Genomic DNA, 25,073 nt, shown 5'->3' with positions numbered 1-25,073 from the left:
AGTGTAAAAAAACTACAGATCCTTGCGTTACCAGTAAATTTGATAGACAACGTAGCACTTTCAAAATTAGGGAAATTTAGGATTTCATGCTGAAGCAGTCATGCCTCGTTATGTCATGACAATCTCCACACTCAGGTAATTTGTGTTATCCCCATTATTAGCAACTGGAATTTGAGGCCAAATGTAGAACATCATGTACCAAAATATTACATGACAGATCAAACTTCCAAGATGTTTTAGTTGTATGCTGGCTACATTTGCACGAGACATTTTAAACCAAACATCATTACATTATTATTACTATTATTATTATTATCATCATCGCCATGTATATCGCTCCAACACATTCTAGTTAAACGTGTATTTGATTTGTACAAAGTAAGGTTTGGAATACCCACCTTTTTAATTTATCGGGTATTAAATACTGTGTAAAGTCTTCAACGTTCAGAGCAAAATACATAGTATCCTTTATCTTGATATCTTTTTCTTTAATTTGATCTGTCGTATTAAACCGTAACACATAAAATGGATGTGGAACAGGACCAAATATTTCAAATATCTGCGGATTAAAGATAAAATAAGAAATATGACACTTAGCAACAGCAGGACAGGAGCTCAATAAAAAGAAGAAAAGAAAACTCCCACAGGAATATTGCAGATAGAAAATAATTAATATCATTTATTTGGTGGAAGCATAAATCATATCTTTTATTAAACAAAGTTTCCAAGTTAACCATCTGGCGCTGTTCTAGAAGATTAAAAGAACATACATGAGAAAGAATAGCTGATATGACCAATACTTCATGCTTAAGTTCTCTTTTGTTATGCAGTTGATAAAATGGGAAGGCTATTTTTATATCCTTACTGTAATTGGGTATTTTCTTTAAAAGTTAAATGTAGCTCTTACAAATAAAACTACTAAGGCATAAAGCAAACCAATTAATAAGTAGACGTTTACACGTGTATGTTGGATATTAATTAAAGAAACCTACTGTGAAATGTGGCCATCCTTTTTGAACAAGGTAATATTCTATGCAGGGACATTCCATGTTGTCCTAACAGCGTTAAAGCTCACTATATTTAGTATAGTACAGAACTTACTAAAGTTGAAAAAGGGGTTAAATAAAGTTGTGCAATGTATAGCAGACTTTGCGAATCAGAATAACTACAGCTGCAACCCAACTATATTCTAAATTTTAAAATGTATGATATGAAAATTCACTTCCTTAAATATCTAACCAATAAATGCTAAAAATGTATTGAAAGTCTTGGCATAAGAAATATTAAAATTAGGACAGATAAATAAATTTACAAACATTCCTAAGCTCCCAGCTCAGTAGTTAGCGTTACAGAAAGGATAGAAATCTTGTGTCTTTTGTTAGCTTGAAAATAACAATGGATTCTGCTCTGTTCAGAGTGACTCTGACAATATACATTTTAATTTCTATCATAGCACAAAATGTCTGCCGATATAAATACCCTGACAGTCCTGGGCTTCATAATGTCAATTCTGTGCATAAATTACATCTGTTGTCAGCACGCACTGCACACTGGCGATAGATGTAACGGCTTCTGTTACGTCTGCAAGGGAGCTCCTCTCCCCTACCTAACACAAAACTTCCATTTGCAAGTTTTTTTGTTTAAAATCCCCGCCCTCCCTACCTTCTTTGATTGGACCTCGGCACATCTCCAGTGACAAGTGTGCGCCAAGCACACGACACCGGGGAGCTTCGCCAGGCACTGGATTAAGAGAAGTTAAACAGTTTTAAAAGGGCCCCTGCTCCCGGTGTGCTAAAGGCCTGAGGGCCCCTGCTCCCGGTGTGCTAAAGGCCTGAGGGCCCCTGCTCCCGGTGTGCTAAAGGCCTGAGGGCCCCTGCTCCCGGTGTACTAATGGCCCTGCTCCATGTGACCTAATGACCCGAGGAGTTCCAGAGGCCTGAAAGATTTCTTAAATTCAAAACAAATGATTACAATAGGTGTTCTTGTAACGGATACAACCATGTTAGAGGAAAATGAGTGTATGTTGTGGTTTATTTGCATATTTGGTTCCTACCTATGGTGGCTGTTGCTGTGGTCAGCACCCCTTCCCAACCAAATCTTGAAAGCATGCTACAATATTTTTGGTTCTAAATTCCCCTTATGCCCTGCAAGTCTGTTATTGTAGATAAAGTAATTGTAAATTCTGTTCAAAAACATATTGAGGGTGCAGTTTGAAACTCATGTCAAGTTCCTCTTTATGTGAAATACATCCTAACAAATATCACCACTCTTGCACTGAGAGGTAGGGACCACTGTATTATTTTGTCACAGATTACGCATCCTTTATTTCTTTTCCACCCAGAGACACTGAGGAATTCTAGCTAAATGCATGCCTGCTACAAACATCGGCTCTGCACACGAAGGACAGAATGGTTCAAATAAATCCTGAATGCCTGTGCTTAAACTTTAGTAAAACAATTATCCATATTTACAGGAAAGATAATAATGTTTTACTACCTTGTCTGTCACATATAAACAATTAAGAACAGATGTAAGACTGAAAGAAAGCAGTCTTCTATTGTAAATTTATAATAAAAGTTTATTTTCTTCCCCAAACAAAGTAATCAGAATAAAACCTACAGTTGAGACTTTCTTTCTGATTAATGATTTTAAGCTGACTGAAATAAGCTTTCTTTCCATATACGGATCTGTTTTGACTTTCATATAAGAAGTCGAACCTCAGATTTATGCACATAAATATTGTTGAGCAGACTGATCTTAAAAGAGTGCTGCATACATCAGCAATTGTGTTAAATGAACATTAAAAAAAAAAAATCAATCTTTTGCTAAAAATACTAAATATTAAGTATACTGTTAGTTCATCTGGGGTTTCTGAAAAAATGCAGCAACCAGATTACTGTGGAAAATAAAGTGGTAATGGAAGGGTAATTACCAAATTTATTCAGTTTCACCATATCCCACAATCCAGTTTTTATAGAACTCACACTTGGTTAATCCTTCTGCATACATATTAAGATGTGCCCAGGAATGGTTCTAGACTAATTATACTAGGGTGAGGTAAATCATATTCAAAGGTTTTACATAAAACTGTTTCAGCAAAGAGAAGCCACTCCAAGGCAGAAGTGTTAAAACATGAAATGCACAAGCCCATCACATAAAAATCTCACACTATTAGTCGCATTGCACTAGAGCCATGTTTACTATATAAACAATAAGAGAATGTTTTTTTCTTTCCCTATGTCTGTTTTAAAAGTATAATACCCTACTGGGCATTATACTTTAGGTCCTGTCCTCCAACTCGGGACGGCAAGGAGAGGGAGGTTTTTTCCCACATGTGTAAAAAGAAGGAGATGGGAGCACCCCCTGGGAGGGGAAGGCTATATTCCCTTTGCAGGCGCTCTGCTTGCAAAAAGAAGATTAATATGTCTGTTGCTAGTGTGGCGTGCACGCGCTGATGACAGACACAAAATATGCACAGATTTGACAATAGGCAAAGCTGAATAGAATTGCGAGCCGTCACAGCAGCACATGGAGTGCAACAAGTCCTCAGAACATAATTAAAAATCTCAGTATGTGCAGCGTTTCAAAATGAAATGCTGTACATACATACTCCAACCACCATGACCCCTTCAAATTACTGAAGTGATCATGATGGTTGGAGTAACTCTTTAAAGGGGCATTGTAGTCATTATAACCATATCTCTTTGCAATGGTTATAGAGCCTGGAGTCCCCTAGCACTGTGCCTCCATTCAGTGTTAAACCATGATTAACATTAAATAAGCCCCTTCTGGAGGTGTGCCTAAGGCAGAGATTACACAATTCCTTGTTGTCATACCCATTCATACTGTCAGATTGAGCGTTGATAGTCAGCTGACACTCTCAGCCAATCACAGTTGCCCACTGGTGCTCAGGCGAATACTTCCTCATTAGCCAAAGCAGCACAGAAGGGATAGACTGCCAGGGGCTCTTGTTTAGCATTAAAAACATTAAAAACAGTTTAATGCTTAATGAAATGATGGTACCAGGGGACTCCAGAAACTATAAACAGTTTAATTAGATGAAGCAGACACATTGCCTACAGTGTCCCTTTAACTGTGAAGGGCAATTTGCAATGATGTGTATATATATATAATATATTATTATATATATATAATATATTATTATATATATATATATAATATATATATATATATATATATATATACCCCAAGATGCTACCAAGGAGCTTGTCCATGTTCTAGTAATTTCCTCCATGGATTACTGTAACCCTCTTCTGATTGGTCTCCCCATCATCCGTATTGCCCCGCTACAGTCTGTAATATATGCTGCAGCTAGAAGGATTTTCCTCTCTAGTCGGTCCTCTTACACCTCACCCCTCCTTACATTGGTTCCCTGTATCCTATAGGAGTCAATTCAAAGTGCTAACCCATACATTTAAAGCACTGAACAATTCGAGCCCCTCTTATATCTCTTCACTGATCCATAGGTATGCCCCTCCTCGTTCCCTCCGCTCTGCCAGTGGCCACCTCCTGACCGCTGCTCACACCCGTACGGCCAACTCACGCTTGCAGGACCTCTCGTGGGCAGCTCCTTCCCTGTGGAATAGCCTGCCTACCGCCATCAGACTCTCCCCTAGTCTTCAATCATTTAAGAAGGGCCTTAAAACCCATCTCTTCAGGAAAGCTTATGGCCTCCCAGAGTAACCTCTACCTTACATACCTGTCTCTTGCTCTCTCCTATAGGACAGTGCTTTACTCTCTCCTCCAGCTCTGCTTCACTTCCACCCTATTTGATATTTCCTGTCCTAATGTGTCTTATACCCCACCTCCTATAGACTGTAAGCTCGTTTGAGCAGGGTCCTCTTCAACCTATTGTTCCTGTAAGTTTTCTTGTAATTGTCCTATTTATTGCTACATCCCCCCTCTCATAATATTGTATATATATATATATATATATATATATATATATATATATATATATACACATATACATATACATATATATATACACATATATACATATATACACATACACATACACACCTTATCTTGTTTTAATTTTAAAAACAACGTACCTTTCCAATGGAATGTCGATCTTCCTTAAAAACCACACTGTCTTCATTTAGAGGTGGGATATCTTTCATTGACTCAATAATTACTACAGAAAGGAATATAAACACGTTATTACAAATATTAACCAGGAATCAATGGAAATTTGACATTCTGAGATGTTCACAATTACATTTTCAGTTACATAAATAGTTACCAGCAGATAACAAAAATATCCTGCTATAACCATTTGAAATGCTGGAATACATACATATCCTAGATTACTAGGAAACATACATAAATCAAGTATTATACCACTGATACCACATTCTGTTTATGATTTCATTTTTTGACCATTTTCCAGTACTAAACTCAGAAAGCAGGTTAACACAAAATTCAAGACTTAACTAAACAAACAGAATGGTAAAAATGCTAAACACATGCACGGAAATAAGACTCTTCATTGAAACAATTTACATTTATTTTCTGACCCTTGTGTTCTTCCACTTCTTCAAATGTTTGTGACACTAAGAGAGAAATACATAGTTTACATGCTATCTTATCGCCCCCACCCTCCATAAATTAAGACAGTATGCTGCCTTAATAAAAGGAAGTAAAGTAATAGAGGTCCAGGCACTCCTTGGTTCAAGACTTAATTAGGAACCACAACAGCAACGTTTCGACCCCAAAGGTCTTTGTCAAGCTTGACAAAGACCTTTGGGGTTGAAACGTTGCTGTTGTGGTTCCTAATGGAGTACCTTTCAAGAACCAAGGAGTGCCTGGACCTCTATTACTTTATACATTTTTGGAAATCTGGTGTTTGATTCCAGTTCAGCAAGCACCCTGGCTCAGATTTATGGGAGTGGCTGCAGTTCCACATACACTACTAAAGGTTAATAAAAGGAGGTGTCTAGGGTGGTGAAGCTCCGTGCACCTGCAAGCAAATGTGCATTTCTTTAATATAAGCACCAGCAGCACTTCTTAGCAGGCAGTACAAATTCAACATAATCAACATACAGTGTCATGCCCACCAATCATAATTTATTGTTCTACTGCAGAAATACTGTCAATAAATGTGATGTGCACAGTGGATACACGAAATGGTGGTAAGGATGATTACAGCACTGAAAGGGTTAATTTGTCAGTTACCAGTCATTTGTCGAATCATAGGAAAAAGTTTGTGAATTGGATTCCTTCCTGCAGCCCCTCACTAGGTGTGAAACTTTGCATCCAACAGACATTCATGTATCGTTTTCCTTTTGGCCGCTCTGCTTAGCAGACATTGGGCCCTTCCGATATTCTAATCAACAATTAGGAGCCATGCGCTCTGCTAAGAGTCATATCTAAGAAAACAGTAATAATATTCCAGAAATAAATCACTGTGCCTCCTGTTGTAAATATTCAGGATATAGTGCCACCAGGTCATCATGAAAGGTGTATAACATTATAAGGAAATCGTGGTGGTACGAAGAGAAAGATTGATGGGGCTAGAAGTAGCCATAGAAATCATATTGTGCTTTTGAAAGAGTGCAGTTCTTTTAGTAAGTGAATATGTATGCAGTGGTGTAAAAGTGGTATACTGTATAAGTGTTATCCTATGTTTTACATATAATAAATTTTTAGTTGCACACTGAAAACTACATTTTGGTTCTTCATACATGAATTTGCCAGTTTGGTATGTTGTATGTGTCAACTCACTATTCTGGGTTGATTCATAATAATATTTTATTACACTGTGCATGCACCCATCTCGTAATAATATTTCATTACACTGTGCATGCACCCATATTTTGTTTCTATATTGAAATATGGCTGGTTTGGGAGTGCTAGCTTGGTTGTGGTTGCAAATATAACATTTCAACCATTGTTTGAGGTCTTGTATACATATTCAGAATGCTAAAGGTGTTCCCTACAAAAGAAGGCCAAACAGGACAAGTGTATCTTAATTTATTTTTTTGGCAATTGGCAAAGAAAAGAGCATTAAGAATGGTTTAGCTTCTTATCTGGGTCTGCTGGGGGCCACTCCTTGCCTCCCCTACTTTCAACAGGGCCAAATGCTCTGTCGGAGTTAAGTCCAGTAGTGCAGCCAATAAGCTAGCCCTGCTTCTGCTTAGGAGCTTTCAGCTCTAAGTTGTAAGTAGTGGAGGTGGGAAGTGGGACCATGAGAACCCAAGATAATACAGGGATGAAAGGGCACATTATATGAGGAGGAATGTGTTTCTAAAGGCTGGAAGGAAACAGAAGTAGTGAGCGGAGCAGGAACAAAGGCACAATACCTGTGGAGGAAGAGAGCTGGTGAAGGTATTGGATTGATTACTGTAAGGGGAGAGACATAGCTATGTGGACTAAAGAGATATGATAAATGTACATGGTGAACGGGCCACATAGAAAACTGCTGCAAGGCAGGGTAAGGGTATAATCCTAAAACAAAATTTGACCAACATTTAAAGAATACCTGGCATGGTACACACCACTTCATGTATACATTGTGGTAGCAAATGTCTAATTTAGGAGAAAGAAAAAAGCTTTTTAAAGGTAGGTCATTCCAACACTTTATTACATTACCCTCTATGCTAAATAAAATACTGACATGGAAACATGTCTGACATCCTATATGTTATTTTGCTCTCCAGGAATAGCCTTCACCTCTCGTCTCTGTTCATATTTTTTATGTCAACTATTTGTTGTCAATTATCCCCATTCTAAAATTGTAAAATGCTACAGTAGTTGGTGCTATATAAATAATAATTATAATATTGATAATATCAACCACATCACGTTCTGATTGCTATATTTACTTCATATCTAAAACATCTGGCACCGCCACGGAGCATAGCACCAAGCAGTAAAGCCAGCATATTGGTGTCATGGAGGAAGTTTGCACAGGGAAATTTCACCAAGCAGAGCAATCAAAGCAGAGTGCAGGCAAACCTGTCAAAACAGATTCACTTTGTGTGTTTCAGACTTAAAAGGTACACTGCAGCCTTATAAATATAAATATATTCCTAACATTACACTGTTCTGAAGCAGTTTACGTAAAGCTTCTTTGCAACCGAAAAACTTACCTTTCTCTTATCGTTTCCGCTTTTCTTCTGTTCTAAGAATGTTCTTTTCTTCATTTCTGATCATTTCTCTTTAAGACAGAAGACAAAATAGGGATTATTTTGTCTTATGTATTTTTTCCTAGCCTGAACAATTCTTCCTTTCTCAAGCTAACAAAGGTTGAAGCTTGCATTAAGATCCAATGCAATATTGCCAAGTGTAGGAAAATACATAAGACAAAATAGTCCCTACTTTGTCTTCGTTTTAAAGAGAAATAGATCAGAAATGAAGAAAAGAACAACAGATTATAAAAGAGGAAGAGAAAAGGAAACGATAAGGGAAAGGTCAGTTTAAGGTGATAGAGCCACTTAAACTTTTCTCCATCGCCACGTTGCTCTCTCTGCAGTCATCGTGCCTCCTTAATGGAGATCATCAACCTTGATGATCTCAGCCAATCCAATGCTTTCCTATAGAGAAGCATTGGGAGGCTTATATGCATTTGCAGCAAATGCCACTCTGCTCCAATCATATGTATGGTCACTGCACCCAGATCACTCCATTGACATGAAGTGCTACTTTAAACATTTCACACTTTTATATGTTACACAATAAATGGCAACTATAAACAACTTGATTAGAAGCAAAAAAAAACCAACAACCAAAACAGGAGAATAAAAAACCCTAACAAAATATTTTTACTAGGTAAAGAAATAAAACTTCTGGGCACTCAAACCAACTCACTACTGGAATTTTTCTAATTTCTGACAGGAGCATATTTTGTAGACTGCATGGTCATTTTATTAGAGCTTGACACTGTTATATTCTAGTAAAGTGTCAAAAGTATGTCAAAATAATATTACTAGCTGGCATATGTCTTGTCTTACCATTGGGGGGGGGAGGGGGAAGCTTTCAAAGATTCTGTAGGAAATTGTAGAAAAAAACAAGGCTATCCATATTAATCTTACTTCTAGTGGAAAAAGATGGGAAGTCCCACTAGAACTTATGATGCCAGATGCCAACCAGGTTACCTAGCATAACCAATTCATTACCACAGTAGAAAGCAGCACACCCAGACTGTGGCACTGAATGGGAAAATAAAATGTTCAATTAGAATTAGTTAAAGACAATCATGTCTGGCTGGAGTAGGCGATGAGAGAGAGAGAGAGAGAGATATAGAGACCAGGCTCCTGTCAAACTTCTCTACTGGTTCATCATATGATGGGGTGAAGGGCAATATAAAACTGGATAATGCCTGGAAAATGACCCCTACACCTTGCTCCAGGCCTGTGAGAGTTGGGCAGTGGATAACAGGGGCTAGCAGATCTCTAGACCCTTGAGCCCAATAATAACTGAAATACAAAATGCCCAGTCATTTGGCCTTAAGAGCTGCAGAGTGAAAAGATTGCCAATCACTCTGGCCCTAATAAAACAGCCAACCCCTCACCCTTCAATTAGGACAAGTGGGTGCCCAGCCCCATGGTTACACACTTCATACACTTGGTAGCATAGAGTCCCAAGCCCCCATCCCATCAAGGATTGTGGTTTTCCAATGGTTCTCAAAGCTCATTAAGAAAGGGGGAAGGCAGGCTCATCTTAGCCCAGTGAGTCAGCCATTTCCCTTGCTCTGTGGGAGAGGAAGAAAACCGCTTTGGCTGCCTGACAGCCAGAATGGTGTTTCTCTTCTCAGTTCTAAAAGTGAAAAACTCTATTGAAACCAGCACTTTTATAAACTGTCATAAATATGACAGACTCCAGACACAACGCACTTCGGCAAACTTGAGCGCTTTCTGTGTGGACACTATAATAAAAAAAGAACACTAGAGCCACCCAAACCACTTTATCTCAATGGGAAAGTATTAGATTGCCTGAGATCATTAATCTCAATAATGCAGAGGACGCATGCCAGTAATATGGAGACTATATTAGAACGCTGATACAGTGATAAGTGATAAAATTCACTCTTTAGAGCTCTCGCACTGGGGACATTAGTGCAGTTACATAAAAAGTAGAGCATTAGGAATACATATTTGTTTAAGCATACATTAACATACTAAAAAATATCTTGCAAGTTGCTTCTAAAGACTGACAATATTTCCCTCCTGGGCTGTAGATGAAGGAAAGCCACTCGACCATTTGTGTGCAAATCAAATATCACATAATTAGCACCAGTTTAAAACACAGCACTATAAAGCAGTGTTTATTGTGATTTGTTTGAGGATAATGACTGAGCCATTAAAGCAAAGCTGATATTTTGCCAGGACTAAAATTACAACTTTCTAAATAAGAGCTGGGCCACGCACAAATACACATTGGTTTTGTGGGCCTTTTTTAAACATATCTACTTACATATGCAAAGAAACAGTTAAAATTATAGGAGGACAGGGGGCGGAGCCAAGCCGTTGAACTGACTGGCCGCATGTGGGAATAGCTCGGGACCAACAAGCCACAAAACCTGTGATAACAGGGCCAAAAACCCTCAAATACAAACCCAAAACGAAACGTCAGCAAGGCGAAGACACAATGGGTCGAAAGACCAAGAAATCTAAGCCAGACAAACCCAGCACGAGCAAAAATATAGGGGACCTCTGGCGTCAGGCCCAAAGAGCAGAAGAAGCCAAAATGGCCGCTTACGCGGACTTCGCCTCCGACATGTCAGAAGACTACTCGGACGAGGCAGCGGAGGAACAAGCGCTACCACTACAGGCCCCTAGGCCGCCACCTGCACCGCCAGACTCGGCCCCAGTCACAACGGCGATCCTGAAAGATCTGCTTGCGGGCCTACAACACACACTACAGGCCGATGTGGCCCAAATCCGGCAAGACCTGAGAGGCCGTATGGCCACATTGGAACAAAACACCAGCCTAAATGCGAAACACATAGCACAGCTGCAACAAACAGTGGGTGAGCTGACACAACAACAAGCAAAACTGGAGCAGAGACTCTCAGTGACTGAGGATCGTAGGAGAAGCCTAAACCTTAAAGTCCGGGGGATCACCGAAAATACTGCAAAAGCATAACTGCCCCATCTGGTACGCCGACTGCTCCACGCGCTCCTACCACCCAAACAAGCGAAAGCGGTGGAGATCGAAGGGATGTTCCGCATACCCAAACCGGTTAAGGCCCCGGCGGATGCACCGCGAGACCTGATCATCCGGTTCCAGAGAAGCAGAGATAAAACCTCAGTCCTCACCGCAGTGCGCAACCACTCTCCATACTCCTTCGAGAGCATGGCGCTGTCCTTCTACGCAGATCTATCGGAGTACACACTTACATGGCGCCGCTCTCTCCAGCCTTTCACGGCCCTCCTGAGGGCAAACAACATCCTGTATAGGTGGAGAGCACCACGCACACGGCAGGTACAATATGGCGATGCCGCACACCCAGTACATGACATACAGGGAGCAAGGGGACTACTGCCGGTGTTGGGACTCTCAGGGGTCTCAATGGCTAATGGAGGATCGAGCGCTACCACCCACGCCTGGAACCCAGCTACTACCCATCCATTTGTTCCACGGGAGGCAGGGGGGGAACCCCAGACGCCAAACACCACCTGAGACAACTCAGACAGCTGGCAGAGACGCCCTGCCCTTCCCAACCTTTTTCTAACCGTCCGGTTACTATTGCCACGAACTACCTATTCGACAAGTAAACTTCGCAATTGACTTAAAGGGACACTATAGTCACCTGAACAACTTCAGCTTAATGAGGTTGTTCAGGTGAGTGCTACAGCTACCCGGAGCCTTTTTCTTGTAAGCACTGTATTTTATGAGAAAATGCAGTGTTTACATTGGAAGCTTGGAACACCTCTTGTTGCAGTCAATCAGACGGCCACCAGAGGGACTTCCGAGTTCAGAGGCCCTAAAAAGGCCTCTCGTCCGATGCATTCTGGGTGAATGCATCAGACGGGCTATCAGCACACAAAGCACTGTGAACGCGCTTTGTGTGCTGATAGCCTGTCAGCACTGCTGTGGGCGTGGCTTCAGCTGACAGCTTCAGCTTCAGCTGACAGCTGAAGCCCGAACCCACAGGGACGCTTACTGTCCACAATAGTGGTTGAAGGGGGGGGGGTAGACCTACTCTCCTTCCCCCCCCCGGCCCCCACCACTGTGCGGCGGGTGGGGGCCCTAAAATTATCGATAAGGGGGGGGGGACCTACTGTCCCCCCCCCCGGCCCCCACCTAAAATTATCGATAAGGGGGGGACCTACTGTCCCCCCCCCGGCCCCCACCCCTGTGCGGCGGGTGGGGGCCCTAAAATTATCAATGAGGGGGGGACCTGCTGTCCCCCCCCGGCCCCCACCCCTGTGCGGCGGGTGGGGGCCCTAAAATGATCAATAAGGGGGACCTATTGTCCCCCCTGGCCCCCACCCCTGAGCGGTGGGTGGGGGCCCTAAAATGATCAATAAGGGGGGGGGACCTACTGTCCCCCCCGGCCCCCACCCCTGTGCGGCGGGTGGTGGCCCTAAAATTATCAATAAGGGGGGGACCTACTGTCCCCCCCGGCCCCCACCCCTGTGCGGCGGGTGGGGGCCCTAAAATTATCAATAAGGGGGGGACCTACTGTCCCCCCCGGCCCCCACCCCTGAGCGGTGGGTGGGGGCCCTAAATACAAAGGAGGGGGGGGACCCTAGTTAACCCTCCCCCCCACCCCCCAAAAAAAATATATCTCCCTACCTACCCCCCTCACCCTAAAAATAATGAGGGGGGGAACATTAACTAAAAACCTGTAAAAAAAAAAAAAAGATAAAAAAAACTTACCATTTGATGTTTTCTTTCTTCTAAAATCTTCTTTCTTCAGCCCCAAAAAAGGGCAAATAAAAATCCATAATAACCGACGCAATTTAAAAAAAAAAAAAAAAACGAGCGCAAAAAAAAAAATCCATCTTCACTCATGGAGGGCTCCGCGCAGACTGAGCTCCGCAGGTTGGGAAAGGCTTATAAAGCCTTGCCCCGCCCTGCAATTAGGCTAAGAACACTCTGATTGGTGGGTTTAAACCAATCAGAGTGCTCTTTGTCATTTTACAAGCGTGGGAAAGTTCTTTGGAATTTTCCCACGCTTGTAAAATGACACAGAGCACTGTGATTGGATGGATTTCAAGCCATCCAATCACAGTGCTCTGTGTCATTTTACAAGCGTGGGAAAATTCCAAAGAACTTTCCCACGCTTGAAAAATGACAAAGAGCACTGTGATTGGATGGCTTGAAATCCATCCAATCACAGTGCTCTGTGTCATTTTACAAGCGTGGGAAAATTCCAAAATAACTTTCCCACGCTTGTAAAATGACAAAGAGCACTCTGATTGGCTTAAACCCACCAATCAGAGTGTTCTTAGCCTAATTGCAGGGCGGGGCAAGGCTTTATAAGCCTTCCCCCGCCCTGCGGAGCTCAGTCTGCGCGGAGCCCTCCATGGGTCAAGATGGATTATTTTTTTTGCGCTCGGTTTTTTTTTGTTTTGTTTTTTTTAATTGCGTCGGTTATTATGGATTTTTATTTGGCCTTTTTTGGGGCTGAAGAAAGAAGATTTTAGAAGAAAGAAAACATCGAATGGTAAGTTGATTTTATCTTATTTTTTCTTTTTTTTAACAGGTTTTTAGTTAATGGTCCCCCCTCATTATTTTTAGGGTGAGGGGGGTAGGTAGGGAGATATTTTTTTTTTTGGGGGGGGGGGGAAGGGTTAACTAGGGTCCCCCCCCCCTTTGTATTTAGGGCCCCCACCCACCGCTCAGGGGTGGGGGCCGGGGGGGACAATAGGTCCCCCCCCCTTATTGATAATTTTAGGGCCCCCACCCGCCGCTCAGGGGTGGGGGCCGGGGGGGGGGGACAGTAGGTCCCCCCCCTCATTGATAATTTTAGGGCCCCCACCCGCCGCACAGGGGTGGGGGCCGGGGGGGGACAGTAGGTCCCCCCCTTTATTGATAATTTTAGGGCCCCCACCCGCCGCACAGGGGTGGGGGCCGGGGGGGACAATAGGTCCCCCCCTCATTGATAATTTTAGGGCCCCCACCCGCCGCTCTGGGGTGGGGGCCGGGGGGGGCAGTAGGTCCCCCCCCCTCGCCGCACAGGGATGGGGGCCGGGGGGGGGGACAGTAGGTCCCCCCCCCCATTGATAATTTTAGGGCCCCCACCCGCCGCTCAGGGGTGGGGGCGGCAGTAGGTCCCCCCCTCATTGAGAATTTTAGGGCCCCCACCCGCCGCACAGGGGTGGGGGCCGGGGGGGGGACAGTAGGTCCCCCCCCTTATTGATAATTTTAGGGCCCCCACCCGCCGCACAGGGGTGGGGGCCGGGGGGGCAGTAGGTCCCCCCCCCTCATTGATAATTTTAGGGCCCCCACCCGCCGCACAGGGGTGGGGGCCGGGGGGGGACAGCAGGTCCCCCCCCTTATTGATAATTTTAGAAAGCGAGCTGAGCTGTCAGTCAGACAGCTCAGCTCGCGAACGCGCATTCCTAAAGCGCTCAGGTTCTTCATAGGGCGGCATTCAATGCCGCTCTATGAAGAACGCGATTGGTGCAGCGCGAAGCCGTCCCATTGGGCCCCGCGATTTCGTCATTTTGACGAAAAAGGGGGCGCGGCCTAGCGGGGAGCTCGGCGCTGGAACGGAGGTAAGTTTTTAATATAAAAACACCTCAAATTTTTTTTTTAATGAATGAAAGTACATATAAAAGCAAGAAGGAAGGCTGGGGGACCTGTCTTTCTTCCTTTTATATGGTGACTATAGAGTCCCTTTAACCTACCATTTCCACCCCTGCCTCCTTTTACCTTAGGGAAACGCAGCAGCCGACTCCATACACAGAAAATGGGACTAAAGACTCTCACACCACGCAGTTTCATAGGGCTGTACATACCGACAGGACTGTCTCAACTGGACTGAGTTATAGAATATTATTTTGCTTATTTTAAGTTTCCTCTCACTCTGTCTCTTCTCTACACACCCAGTTCAATACAAAAGGAAGCCCCCACTTGGACATCCCACACTAAACGAAACCGACAGACCAAGCAATCCACAACCCTTCATACTCCCCCCACACACACACACACTCAGGAGAACACGAGAGTACAGTACATTTACCCACATAACGCCTAGGGCTCACAAGACAGTCCCGAGCGTTTGAGACACGCATACTCTCCTCGGCAGACCACACATGTTCCATGTTTAAAAAAAAAAAAAAAAAAAGTTCAGCATATATTAGGTAGATACACCAGCGCTCCACCATAGATCAACCTTCGGCAAAGCAGGTGCATCTAACACCTATCCACCGACAGCATCCTCTAGACACAATCTAGATATCTTACCACCTTATTGCTGACATGAATGGCACAAACGTTCATTCCCTGCACATACCCTATTTGTTGAATGTTATGACTACCACGCAGGGCTTCTAAACATCCTAACGCTTAACTGTGAATTCTATGTCTTTATACAAAAATGTGCTTTTGTCTATCACACGATGATATTGCTGAAATGTTTTGACTATGTGGACCTGCTCTGTTGTCGTGACAAGGCTGTCTATTCCGTAAATCCCTGCACAATAAAATACAGAGTGGACAGCTAAATTCTGCAACACTGAGCTAATAAGCCCATATCTGTTAAAGTTGAAACTCATCTTCATAGAATTAGCCTGTATTTATAAACCAAAAATGCACTACTGCTAATGCCACTGTTTAACCTGTTTAATATGTACATATACGCTGTTGTGGCGTGTGTCGTTGCTAATGTACTCACCTGTGCAACAAAAATAAAGAATTAAAAAAAAAAATTATAGGACGACAACTATTCATGCTATTTCTACAAACAAATATCACTGCAAAGTCAGGTGAACAAAGAACTAGAACATAAAGCGTACTTTAAATTTTTTAACTGTCAGTGTGAAGGAGTTCATCTGAAGGACCCTCACAAGTGAGCAAACTGTTGCTAAGTAACAATTCCTAGGGATGAACAGATGTTGTATAATCATTTGGCACATATTTCTTTACCAAAAGGTAGCTTCATATTGCAAATGTCTCATTGGCAATCTCAAAAAAAAAATATGCAAACTATAGAAATGTGTACTGCAGAATTAGGATATGTGTGATAGATAGATATATATAGCACAAGGCTCTTGAGAGTTTATTCCCTTAACACAAGAATTTTAAATGTACTGAAGTGGATGGGTAGCAGATCACAGCACTAAATTCACTACTTGTCAAGCAAGCACACATTAAGTAAAAAAGCAATGTGTCCAGCTGGAAAGAGTCACTGCAATCTCTATCTAACTAAACAATTCTAAATTTATTTAAGTTCTATAATGTATCTGTAGAGTAAAAAAGTGATATAAGATGTAAGAGTGTTGAGAGAGTGTTAGATTGATCTAGAGCAGAGGTTAAAAACCCTCTGCACTGTAGATGTTGACTACATAAAAACATGTAAAAAGAAAACTATTTTTTTAAATCTGATTTGTTCTCATAAAATTCTATTGGAGGAAACAAACTCTATAGACATTTTATATAAAGTATTTAAGATACATTTGTCACGGGAGATGGGACTCTTCGTACGTGTTCCCTTACTTGTACTTTGTTTCGCCTGATATCCCCCCCTGAATTCAAATGGAATAACTACCAAATAATTGTTGCCTTATGTTCGGCTACTGAACAGACTGTGTGTGGTCCCCCTTGTTAACACCTCGTAATCACCGACCACATCTGGCTGTTAACCACAAACAAGCTATCACCTTAAGTGCTTCCCTGGATGGCCGTAATTCGCATATACAAACACACGTGCTATCAGGACTGGCGGCCGTTTTGTCTCCAGAACGCAGGCAGTGGTACATGGTCGTCGAATGCATGGATCTCGGTGTCTGCTATGCAAGCTTGCGAACCCCGCTGAAACTCTTACCCCTGCCCGTTCGACTTCATGACCAGCTAGCAGAACGGTGTTAGGGGGGTATGAAACTACCAAACAAGGGAAACTTAATTTCTTAAAAGCCAGGTGAGGAGTTTGAAGGTGTACGCACAGGAACCCCAAAAAGTCGACTGGCCAGCCTGACCAATTCTTTGGAACTGTTTTGGGCTACCACCTCATGGCCGGTCGGTCAAAACTTTGTTCGAACCTAACCTTTGTTCTACTGAACTGATCTGAGAGCTTTTTGAATATGTTGTGTGCTCAGATCGGGGCTATTCAGAAATTTTTGTGGAGTTCCTGTACTGTTGTCATGTATTTTCGTGATATGTTAAAATTGTAGGTAAGTTTTCTTATTTGAGAGATAATGGAGTTATCTTAATTGGAGCTCAATTATCTCTCAAACACAATGGCTTGTGGAAAGGAAACCCCTGTGATTTTTTCCTGGAAATCCCATGCTAGGGCCACTGTATAAAAAGCTGAGTGTGGCCTAATAAAGCTATTATATTGGGGAAACTCTACACCGCGATAATACTATCACCATATTCAGCACATCTGGAATATCTCAATCAAGTTGTGTGAGTGCAGTAAGTTTAGAGTTTTGCTCCTGTAATGTAAAACATTGCCATTTTGGAGATACTGCAATGTTTACATTGCAGGGCTAAATTCACCTATAGTGATTTTCTTCCTGACAGTCACTAAAGGGGGTGCTTCTGCATCCACAACCTAAGGGAAGCATTGGATTGGACATGAAGCCAAAGAGGAATCATGCAACACAGGTGGTAGCTGCAAGTCTTGGTGCTGTAAGGGGAGTAAAATCCACTTTTTTTTTTTTTTTTTTTTTTTTTTTTTTAACAGGTGACCCATAAATCTAAGTAGGTTCTAGAAACACTATACCGTTCAGAATACAGGTTTGTATTTGTAACGCTATAGTGTTCCTTTAATAAATATGTGTCACTATCATGGTGCAACAGGGGGGAAATTATCTTTAACCCTCTACCTTCCCTTTAAAAAAAAAAAAAAAAAAAAAGGAAGGAAGGTTTATTGATTTAATCGAATGGATATGCTGTAGAACACCATAAAATTACATAATTTGCATGCATAACATTTTGCTAAACCAAATGCACATGTGCAGCAATAGAGGGGCTCACATTAGTATTTTCCCTCATGTATAGGTGAAGTTAACCCACAAAGGGTAATTACTGCAGTTTATTAAAACCTGCAATAATTACCATTGCAGGGTTTAGGACCTTGGACTATGCACAACAGACCGCTTCAATGAGCTGAAGTCGTCTTGGTGCCTTTAGTGTCCCTTTAAGCAGTCCAATTTTCAATGAAAGACAGCAATGTATAGCATTTCCTGTGGTGTATCAAAGGCATTGAACTGAAATAGGTTATTGAGGTTTACACATGTATTAACTACACAACATTTTATGAAATATACAAGTTTCACAGCATGAAATAGTGTTTAGTATCGGACTATCTGAAGATGAATCTTTCTTTACAACCTGTAAAAAGGCAGATATTGCCCAGCAGGGACTATATATGTTTAAAATTACTATTACAGCCATTACTTAGTTAGACTAATTATGCTTCCACTGATTACATGCACAGTGGCAAATGTACGGTCTTTACATGGTCTGATTTCTGCAATGCTTGAGCAGGACCAGACACAATTATAAAAGGGGTTAGCTTGAATAAGATCTTAGAGGAAGCTGGCTATTCTGTAGCAAAGAGGAAAAGTGAATTTACTGGAGAGCAGAGTGGCCGGGAATTGGTATACTTGTTACGGTCAGCAAGAGAGGATCCTTGGTGCTTGGTAGGACTAGGTAAGAGGGCGAAGCATTTCAAAACGGTCAACCACATTACCAGTAGGCTGATATGGTAGTGATTCTTGAAGCAAACCTTAAAACGTACACTGTAGGCAATATAACCATTTAATCTTATTGGACTGGGTATACTGCCCAGAGTCCCCTGGCACTGTCCATTTAATCAGTGTTAAACCATTTTCAAACAGTTTAACACTTGATGAGAGTTCCTGGCTTCCCACAGTTCAGCCCCTGTTGAAGGTATGGCTAAGTCAGAGATTACAGACATACTAGTCATACCATCTGTCATCATTTCTGCTATAGCACTGTAATAGGCTGAATACAGTCAGCTGACATTCTCAGCCAATCATAGCTGTCCGTTGCTGCTCAGGCGAATGCTTCCTCATTGGCTCAAGCAGATGGGGTGGGCTGCTGAGGACTCTTGTGTAGCATCAAAATAATACAATTAATTTAATTCTCAATGAAAGGATAGCATCAGGGTACTCCACATTGAGATGATGCAGTGGTGCCTTCAGTGTCGGTTTGTGTTTTCTTAAAAACATACCAAGTAATGAGCAAGCACCAATGATGCCAGTGGAATCAAGAGGTACAATTCATTGGTCACTCCTCCCCTTTTACATCTTTACATCACTTTTCAGAACAACAAAGTGCGATAAACCTCCCCCATGGAGTCAGTGTAGCGTGCAGCGATTAGAGTAAGGCAACCTTAGAGGCAATACATCATTAAGGTTTGTAGTGTGGTAATAATGGCTCAGGGAAAGTGATGAATCAATGCATCACTATGAAAAAAGTTCAGTCTCTCCATGCAGAGTGTGGAGATGCTGAAGATCAGTGCTACACATTGTGCAGCAATGAGCCAGGAAGTACCTCCAGTGGCCATCTTAGGTGTGGCCACTGGAGGTGTCCCTAGGCTGTAATGTAAACACTGCCTTGTCTCTGAAAAGGCAGTGTTTAAAACAAAAAGCCTGCAGGGATTGACTATACTTACCAGAACAACTACATTAAGCTGTAGTTGTTCTAGTGTCCATTTAAAGACTCCACTTGCTCTCCCCGCATGGCATCCAGACCTTTAAAACTAGAATTAGGTTACATGACATAGGATCCTTCCAGCCTTGTGAAGAAAGACAGGAGCACAAGTGGCATTCTGAAATTTTATCAGAGGAACACATACATTTTGCTTTACAACAGGGATTTCTAATCTGGAGGGAAAAACAGGCAGGCAAACCCCCACATTTTTAATTATCTCCCCCAAATTACCTTTGTCACTATAAAGTGTCTCTTACCTCAAATAGCCCCAGAAAATACAAAAGCCTGATAACTGCATAATTTAGTTTATTAGAAAATCAGGGGTGGAAAGTGAGCACTGCCTCTAATCTTCAGGAAAAATAAATTTACGTTAAGTAAAAAATGTATGCTTTTCCCTGCAGATTAGAGGCAGTGCTTTACAACAGGGATAGCCAAAGCAATCTCATTTCACGACTGCTTCTAACACCTTGTGCCCAAAAGTTGCATCTTCCGAAGCCAGTATGTAATTTGTAATGTTTAGCAAATGTGTGAAAAGATGACCAGGTGGCTGCAGAACAAATTTAAGAAGGTAAGCTGAAGCCCTCAGAGCCCAAGATGTGGACATAGCTCTGGTAGAATGAGCTTTAATGGAGATAGGTGTAGGAACAATAGATGAGGAATAAGCCAAACGAATGGAGTCTTTTAACCATCTGGCCAGAGAGCCTTTAGATGCCATAAACCCTTTTCTAGGACTATGAAAAAATATAAAAAGTCTGTTAAAGTTCCTAAAGGACCTTGTACTTTTGCAGTAAAGATCTCTTAACGTCCAGGATTATATTATTTATTACAAGGAGGGAGCTGGTAGCACTGCCAGCTCCCTCTATCTTTTTTTGGAGCATGCGCAGTGTTATTTTCGTCAAGCGCAGGTTAAGTCACTTAACCAGTGTTTGTAAGAGTCTCCTTGCAGCCCTGCATGGGTCAAGTCTCAGGCTGCAGGGAGAACCAGCGTTTTTTGTTTCTCCTCCGTGCTGGGGGATTAATTCCCCTGCAGCACAGAGTCTATTAAACAAAAAAGAGCAAAAACGAAAATGTAATGCATTCGGCATTTGCACTTTCTTTTTGTTTATATTTCGTATGTAGGCCTTTCGTTTATGTTTTAGTAAACGAATATGAAAAAGTCTGACATTTCGGACGAAATCGTATTCGTCAGAAAACTAATGCACATGTCTAATAAATATAATAGTTAGCTTGCAATGTGCCTGATAATGTGTCCCAGTTATATATCCAGGAAAAGGAAAGCAACTATAGCAGTGTCTGGCTGCTCAGCCCGGTGTAGCACATGCAAATCCAAATTCCTCCTGAAGTCGTAATCAGCTAATACTGGTCAATGCTTCCTACAATAATGATCAGTCGATGGCCGCCTGCGGTCAGATTGAAAGTAAGAGTAAACCTCCGTAAAATATGCAGTGTTCCACACAGTTACAGTGATTTGCCCTTTGGACCATCCACTATTAGACTCAAATTCCTGGTAAACGCTTTTTGTCCTCACAGGACTTTATCAAGACCTCAGATAGTGTTCACCGTGTGTACGTATACATTCAGGTGGATCATTATGTTTATGTAAGTGTAAGTATGGCTTATTTGGTGAGCGTAAGTAGATTATTAGGTATGATTGAGTGTTATTTTTAAAGTGCCTCTGTAAGCACTTAATAATAGTCGCTAAGCCCCACTAACAACTTTAGGGGACAGCTTCAGTGTTAAATTGTTGGAAAGTGGCTTAAGTCTGTAAGGTAAAAAAAAGACGCCTAGGGACACTGAGATGAAGTTGTTTTGATGGAGCATCAGTACTCTGGCAGATTACCTCTGTTAAAAGTTTCCTCTTGCTGGAAAATACAGCACTGAAGTGATACAGTTTTTTTCCCAAACATCAGATGACAATTGGTAAAGGGTAACACACACACACACTGCAGAGCTCAGTACTCAGGCGGAGTAGCTCAGTAGGAAGATTCTTAAAGCAGAAGAAAGTCTCACTTCTGATTATAGCTTACTCCCAAAACACAAGACGACACATAGAAAACTGTAGAAAACAAACTATGGGCAGTTGCCTAAAACCTGGTATATATTATTATGTGCTTTTTCCAAACATAGGACACAATGAAACTGTTTTGGAGAACAACGGTGTAAATAAATTTGTTCAGGAATGACAAACACAAAGGAGATATTGCGAAAGACAAACATAGAATGTAACGGCATAGAGCCATTCGGCCAATCTAGTCCGCCCAAGAAGGGAAAAAGGGGGGTGGGAGAGAGACATGCAATGAAAGGCAACGATAAGGAGGCTCACGCTGAAAGAGACATGGGAGATGAGAGTAAATGGGTGGATATCTGAGATATATGTAAACTTAAAAATGGTCATCAAAATGCATGTAAGCATACCTAGTTGTTCAATAATGCTGGAGACGATCCCAAACTGTTTCAGTTCAACATCTTCAGGTAAAATAATAGAACATTCTTCAATGGCTGGCAGTTCCTGGAAAAAGGACAGACTAACATTTTAAAACAATTTATGGCTATAGAAAGAGCATCTTTATTTATGAAAAATTACAATCAGAATTTAAAACTTGAAAAACAGGCAAAACAGATCACTTTAAAAAAAACAAAAAACAAATACGCAAGCAGTACATAGCAACAAGTAGCTACATATCAACTTATTATAATTAGGGATGCACCGAAATGAAAATTCTGGGCCGAAACCAAAAATTCAGGATGCCTGTAAAGGAGCTGTACCTCCGCCAAGAACCGTTTCCTAGCTGGAACAGGGGACAAACCGCAGCACTTCTGCTAACAGTTGCTGTGGCTTGACTGGGGTCCTGGAACTGCTCCATCCTAGAGCAGAATGGGGGACTCGCTCAATCCACCCCCAGGCACTGGACAACACTCAGTCCTGGGAGCTCTAGTCCTTACAAGGACTTTCCCAGTTGAATCCTCCACACTGGAACAAGCTAGAGTAGTGATTAGCCCTTCCCCCTCCCAGTAACCAGGCTACCCTTAGTTCTGGGTAGGAATGCACCAACATTTTCAGCTGAAAACGGGTCAAATTTGCAACACAATTTTTTTTTAAATGTATTTTTGTAGTGCATAGTTTAACAGACATGATTGCATTAACAATTCAGATGATTATATATCACAATGAAAGAAGGTAATAACATGAAAAGTCAAAAATACTGAACTTGGGATCGGGGGGGAAACACTATGGGGAAGGGGGGGGAAGAAAAGAACACTATGGGGCAGAGGAGAAAAGAACACTGGGACTGGGGAGGAGGGGGACACTATGGGACTGGGGAGGAGGGGGGAAAGAACACTATTGGACTGGGGAGGAAATAACACTAAGAGAGATGGGAGAGGATGGCTAGCAGTCTCCTCCAGGAGCTTGTGGCAAACGACCAGACCACAGGGCGTTTGTCACAATGCCCTTGTCCAAAAAACGAAATCGAAAAGAACTTTAAAATAGTTTTTTTCAATATATTTATTAATATTAGATTTTTTAAATTAATTTAATAGCAATAATAGGGAGAAGGGGACCTTGTTGGCGACATCCAAGCTAAAAACGAGTAGGCCGCCAGAATTATTAATTAAATCTTTCTGGACTTCGATCCAAATGCACTTTGCTTACTTTACTTTGTCTATTCAACTATCAGTTCTCACAATTTTTATTTTGTATTAGCTACAGTAGCAGTGGTAGTTTGGAAAACCATACTGCAGGTGTGGAGTCAGCCCTATCTGCACTACACTTGCCCAAATTCTGTTCCAGATACGTTTCCAGTATCATGGCCAAATCCCCCATAAAAAGACACTAAAATCACCAGAGTAACTACAGCCTAATGTAGTTGTTCTGGTGTCAACTGCATGTTGATGGAGGCTTTTTAATGTAAACACAGGCTTTTCAGAAAAAAGGCAGTGCTTACATTACTACCTAGAAACCTCTCTAATGGCAGTCATTAAGACTGCCACTTGAGTTGCTTCCTGGGTCAGTGCTGCACAATGCTGAGCACTGCCCATCTCATTGATTCAATGTATCTCTATGAAGGGATGCTGATGGGCGCAGAGTGGCATATTGCTCGTGTGCAATAGCCTCACAATGGATGCTTAAGAAGAAAAGGGTTGAGGACAGGGTATGGTGTGCCTTTTTCCCTTAGTCTCCCCCCCCTCCATCCCTTATTGTAACGAGATGAGAGACACCATTGTTAAATTTTTGTTCTGTTGTCTCCTTCCCACCCGCCCCCCCTCCTGTTTTAGTAGAGCGACTGTGGTGTTACCCTTTAAATTACTTTTTCATCCAAATCTATATTGCAACCATCTATTTTCAGTCTCATCTTTTTGTTCCTGCTTAGTCAAAGCCATGGGGCTAAAACAATGGAAAATGAGAATGTTGTGCTTTCTATACTTTTATTTACTGGTTTATGCACAGTTGCAGATGCTTATTTTTAGAACGGTTTATTTAATTATAAATCTTTATTGTGCACAGCTCTTGATTATCAAAAGGGTATTGCAAAAGCTAAACAAAACAATACGAAAAAAAAAGCTGTCAAAAAACAAATAAAATTAAAAAAAATAAAAAAACTCATCTAGCACAGAGGCCAAGTTAATCCTGCATTTGTCCCTGCAGCTTGATCCTCCTCTAGTGATGTCACCTCGCCCCTTTACTGCTGTCTGTTACTAACGTGGTAGTGGAATATCTGCAGTCCAAGTGCTTCTGAGTTTTTAAGCCAACAATACTACATTAAAGCATTTAGTGGAGGAATTTGGCATACTTGACATGAATCAATTGATCCATTTTGTGCTGTCTCAAAGGATGCGACTGTGGTGTAACGGTGTCAAGAATATACCGTATCTTGTCATACACTTAACTTTGCATTGCTCGAATAAAACAGCTTGAGTATTAATGCAGAGTTTGTATCCCTTTATGATTGTTTTCAAAGCAACTTCTAACGACTACTTTTCTATGATAAAAAACAAACAAAATAAAAACATGCCACTAAGCACTCGTCTTTTAAGACTGGTTCCACAAACATGACAATTACGTAGTTTGATGTACTCCAAAGGATTTGACAGTCTCCAGATCTCAAATCTTTATGGTTGAGCTAGTTGTGTACTGTATTGTAGGAGTTACTGTCAGTGTAGTGTAATATATATTACACTAAGGGTTTAGAGGAGGAGTTTAACTGGAACATCACTGCAGCTAAATTTAGTGAAGGTATAGTCCTAGGTTGCAG

At 41.7% G+C, this 25,073-nt stretch overlaps 1 protein-coding gene across 1 annotated transcript in view; it reads right to left on the bottom strand.

Moving 5' to 3' along the window:
- NAF1 (nuclear assembly factor 1 ribonucleoprotein) overlaps positions 1 to 25,073 on the bottom strand; it is a 68,751-nt gene that overhangs the window by 31,498 nt on the left and 12,180 nt on the right. The window contains exons 4-6 of the mRNA XM_063460031.1: positions 22,237 to 22,330; positions 5,076 to 5,158; positions 399 to 559 (exon numbers count right to left, since the gene is read on the bottom strand). Coding sequence (XP_063316101.1) covers positions 399 to 559; positions 5,076 to 5,158; positions 22,237 to 22,330 — 338 coding nt within the window. The remainder of the gene's footprint in view (positions 1 to 398; positions 560 to 5,075; positions 5,159 to 22,236; positions 22,331 to 25,073) is intronic.

Source organism: Pelobates fuscus, chromosome 6 (genome assembly GCF_036172605.1).
Source record: "Pelobates fuscus isolate aPelFus1 chromosome 6, aPelFus1.pri, whole genome shotgun sequence".
Taxonomy (NCBI): Eukaryota; Metazoa; Chordata; class Amphibia; order Anura; family Pelobatidae; genus Pelobates; species Pelobates fuscus.
This window is presented reverse-complemented; position numbering and strand designations above follow the sequence as displayed.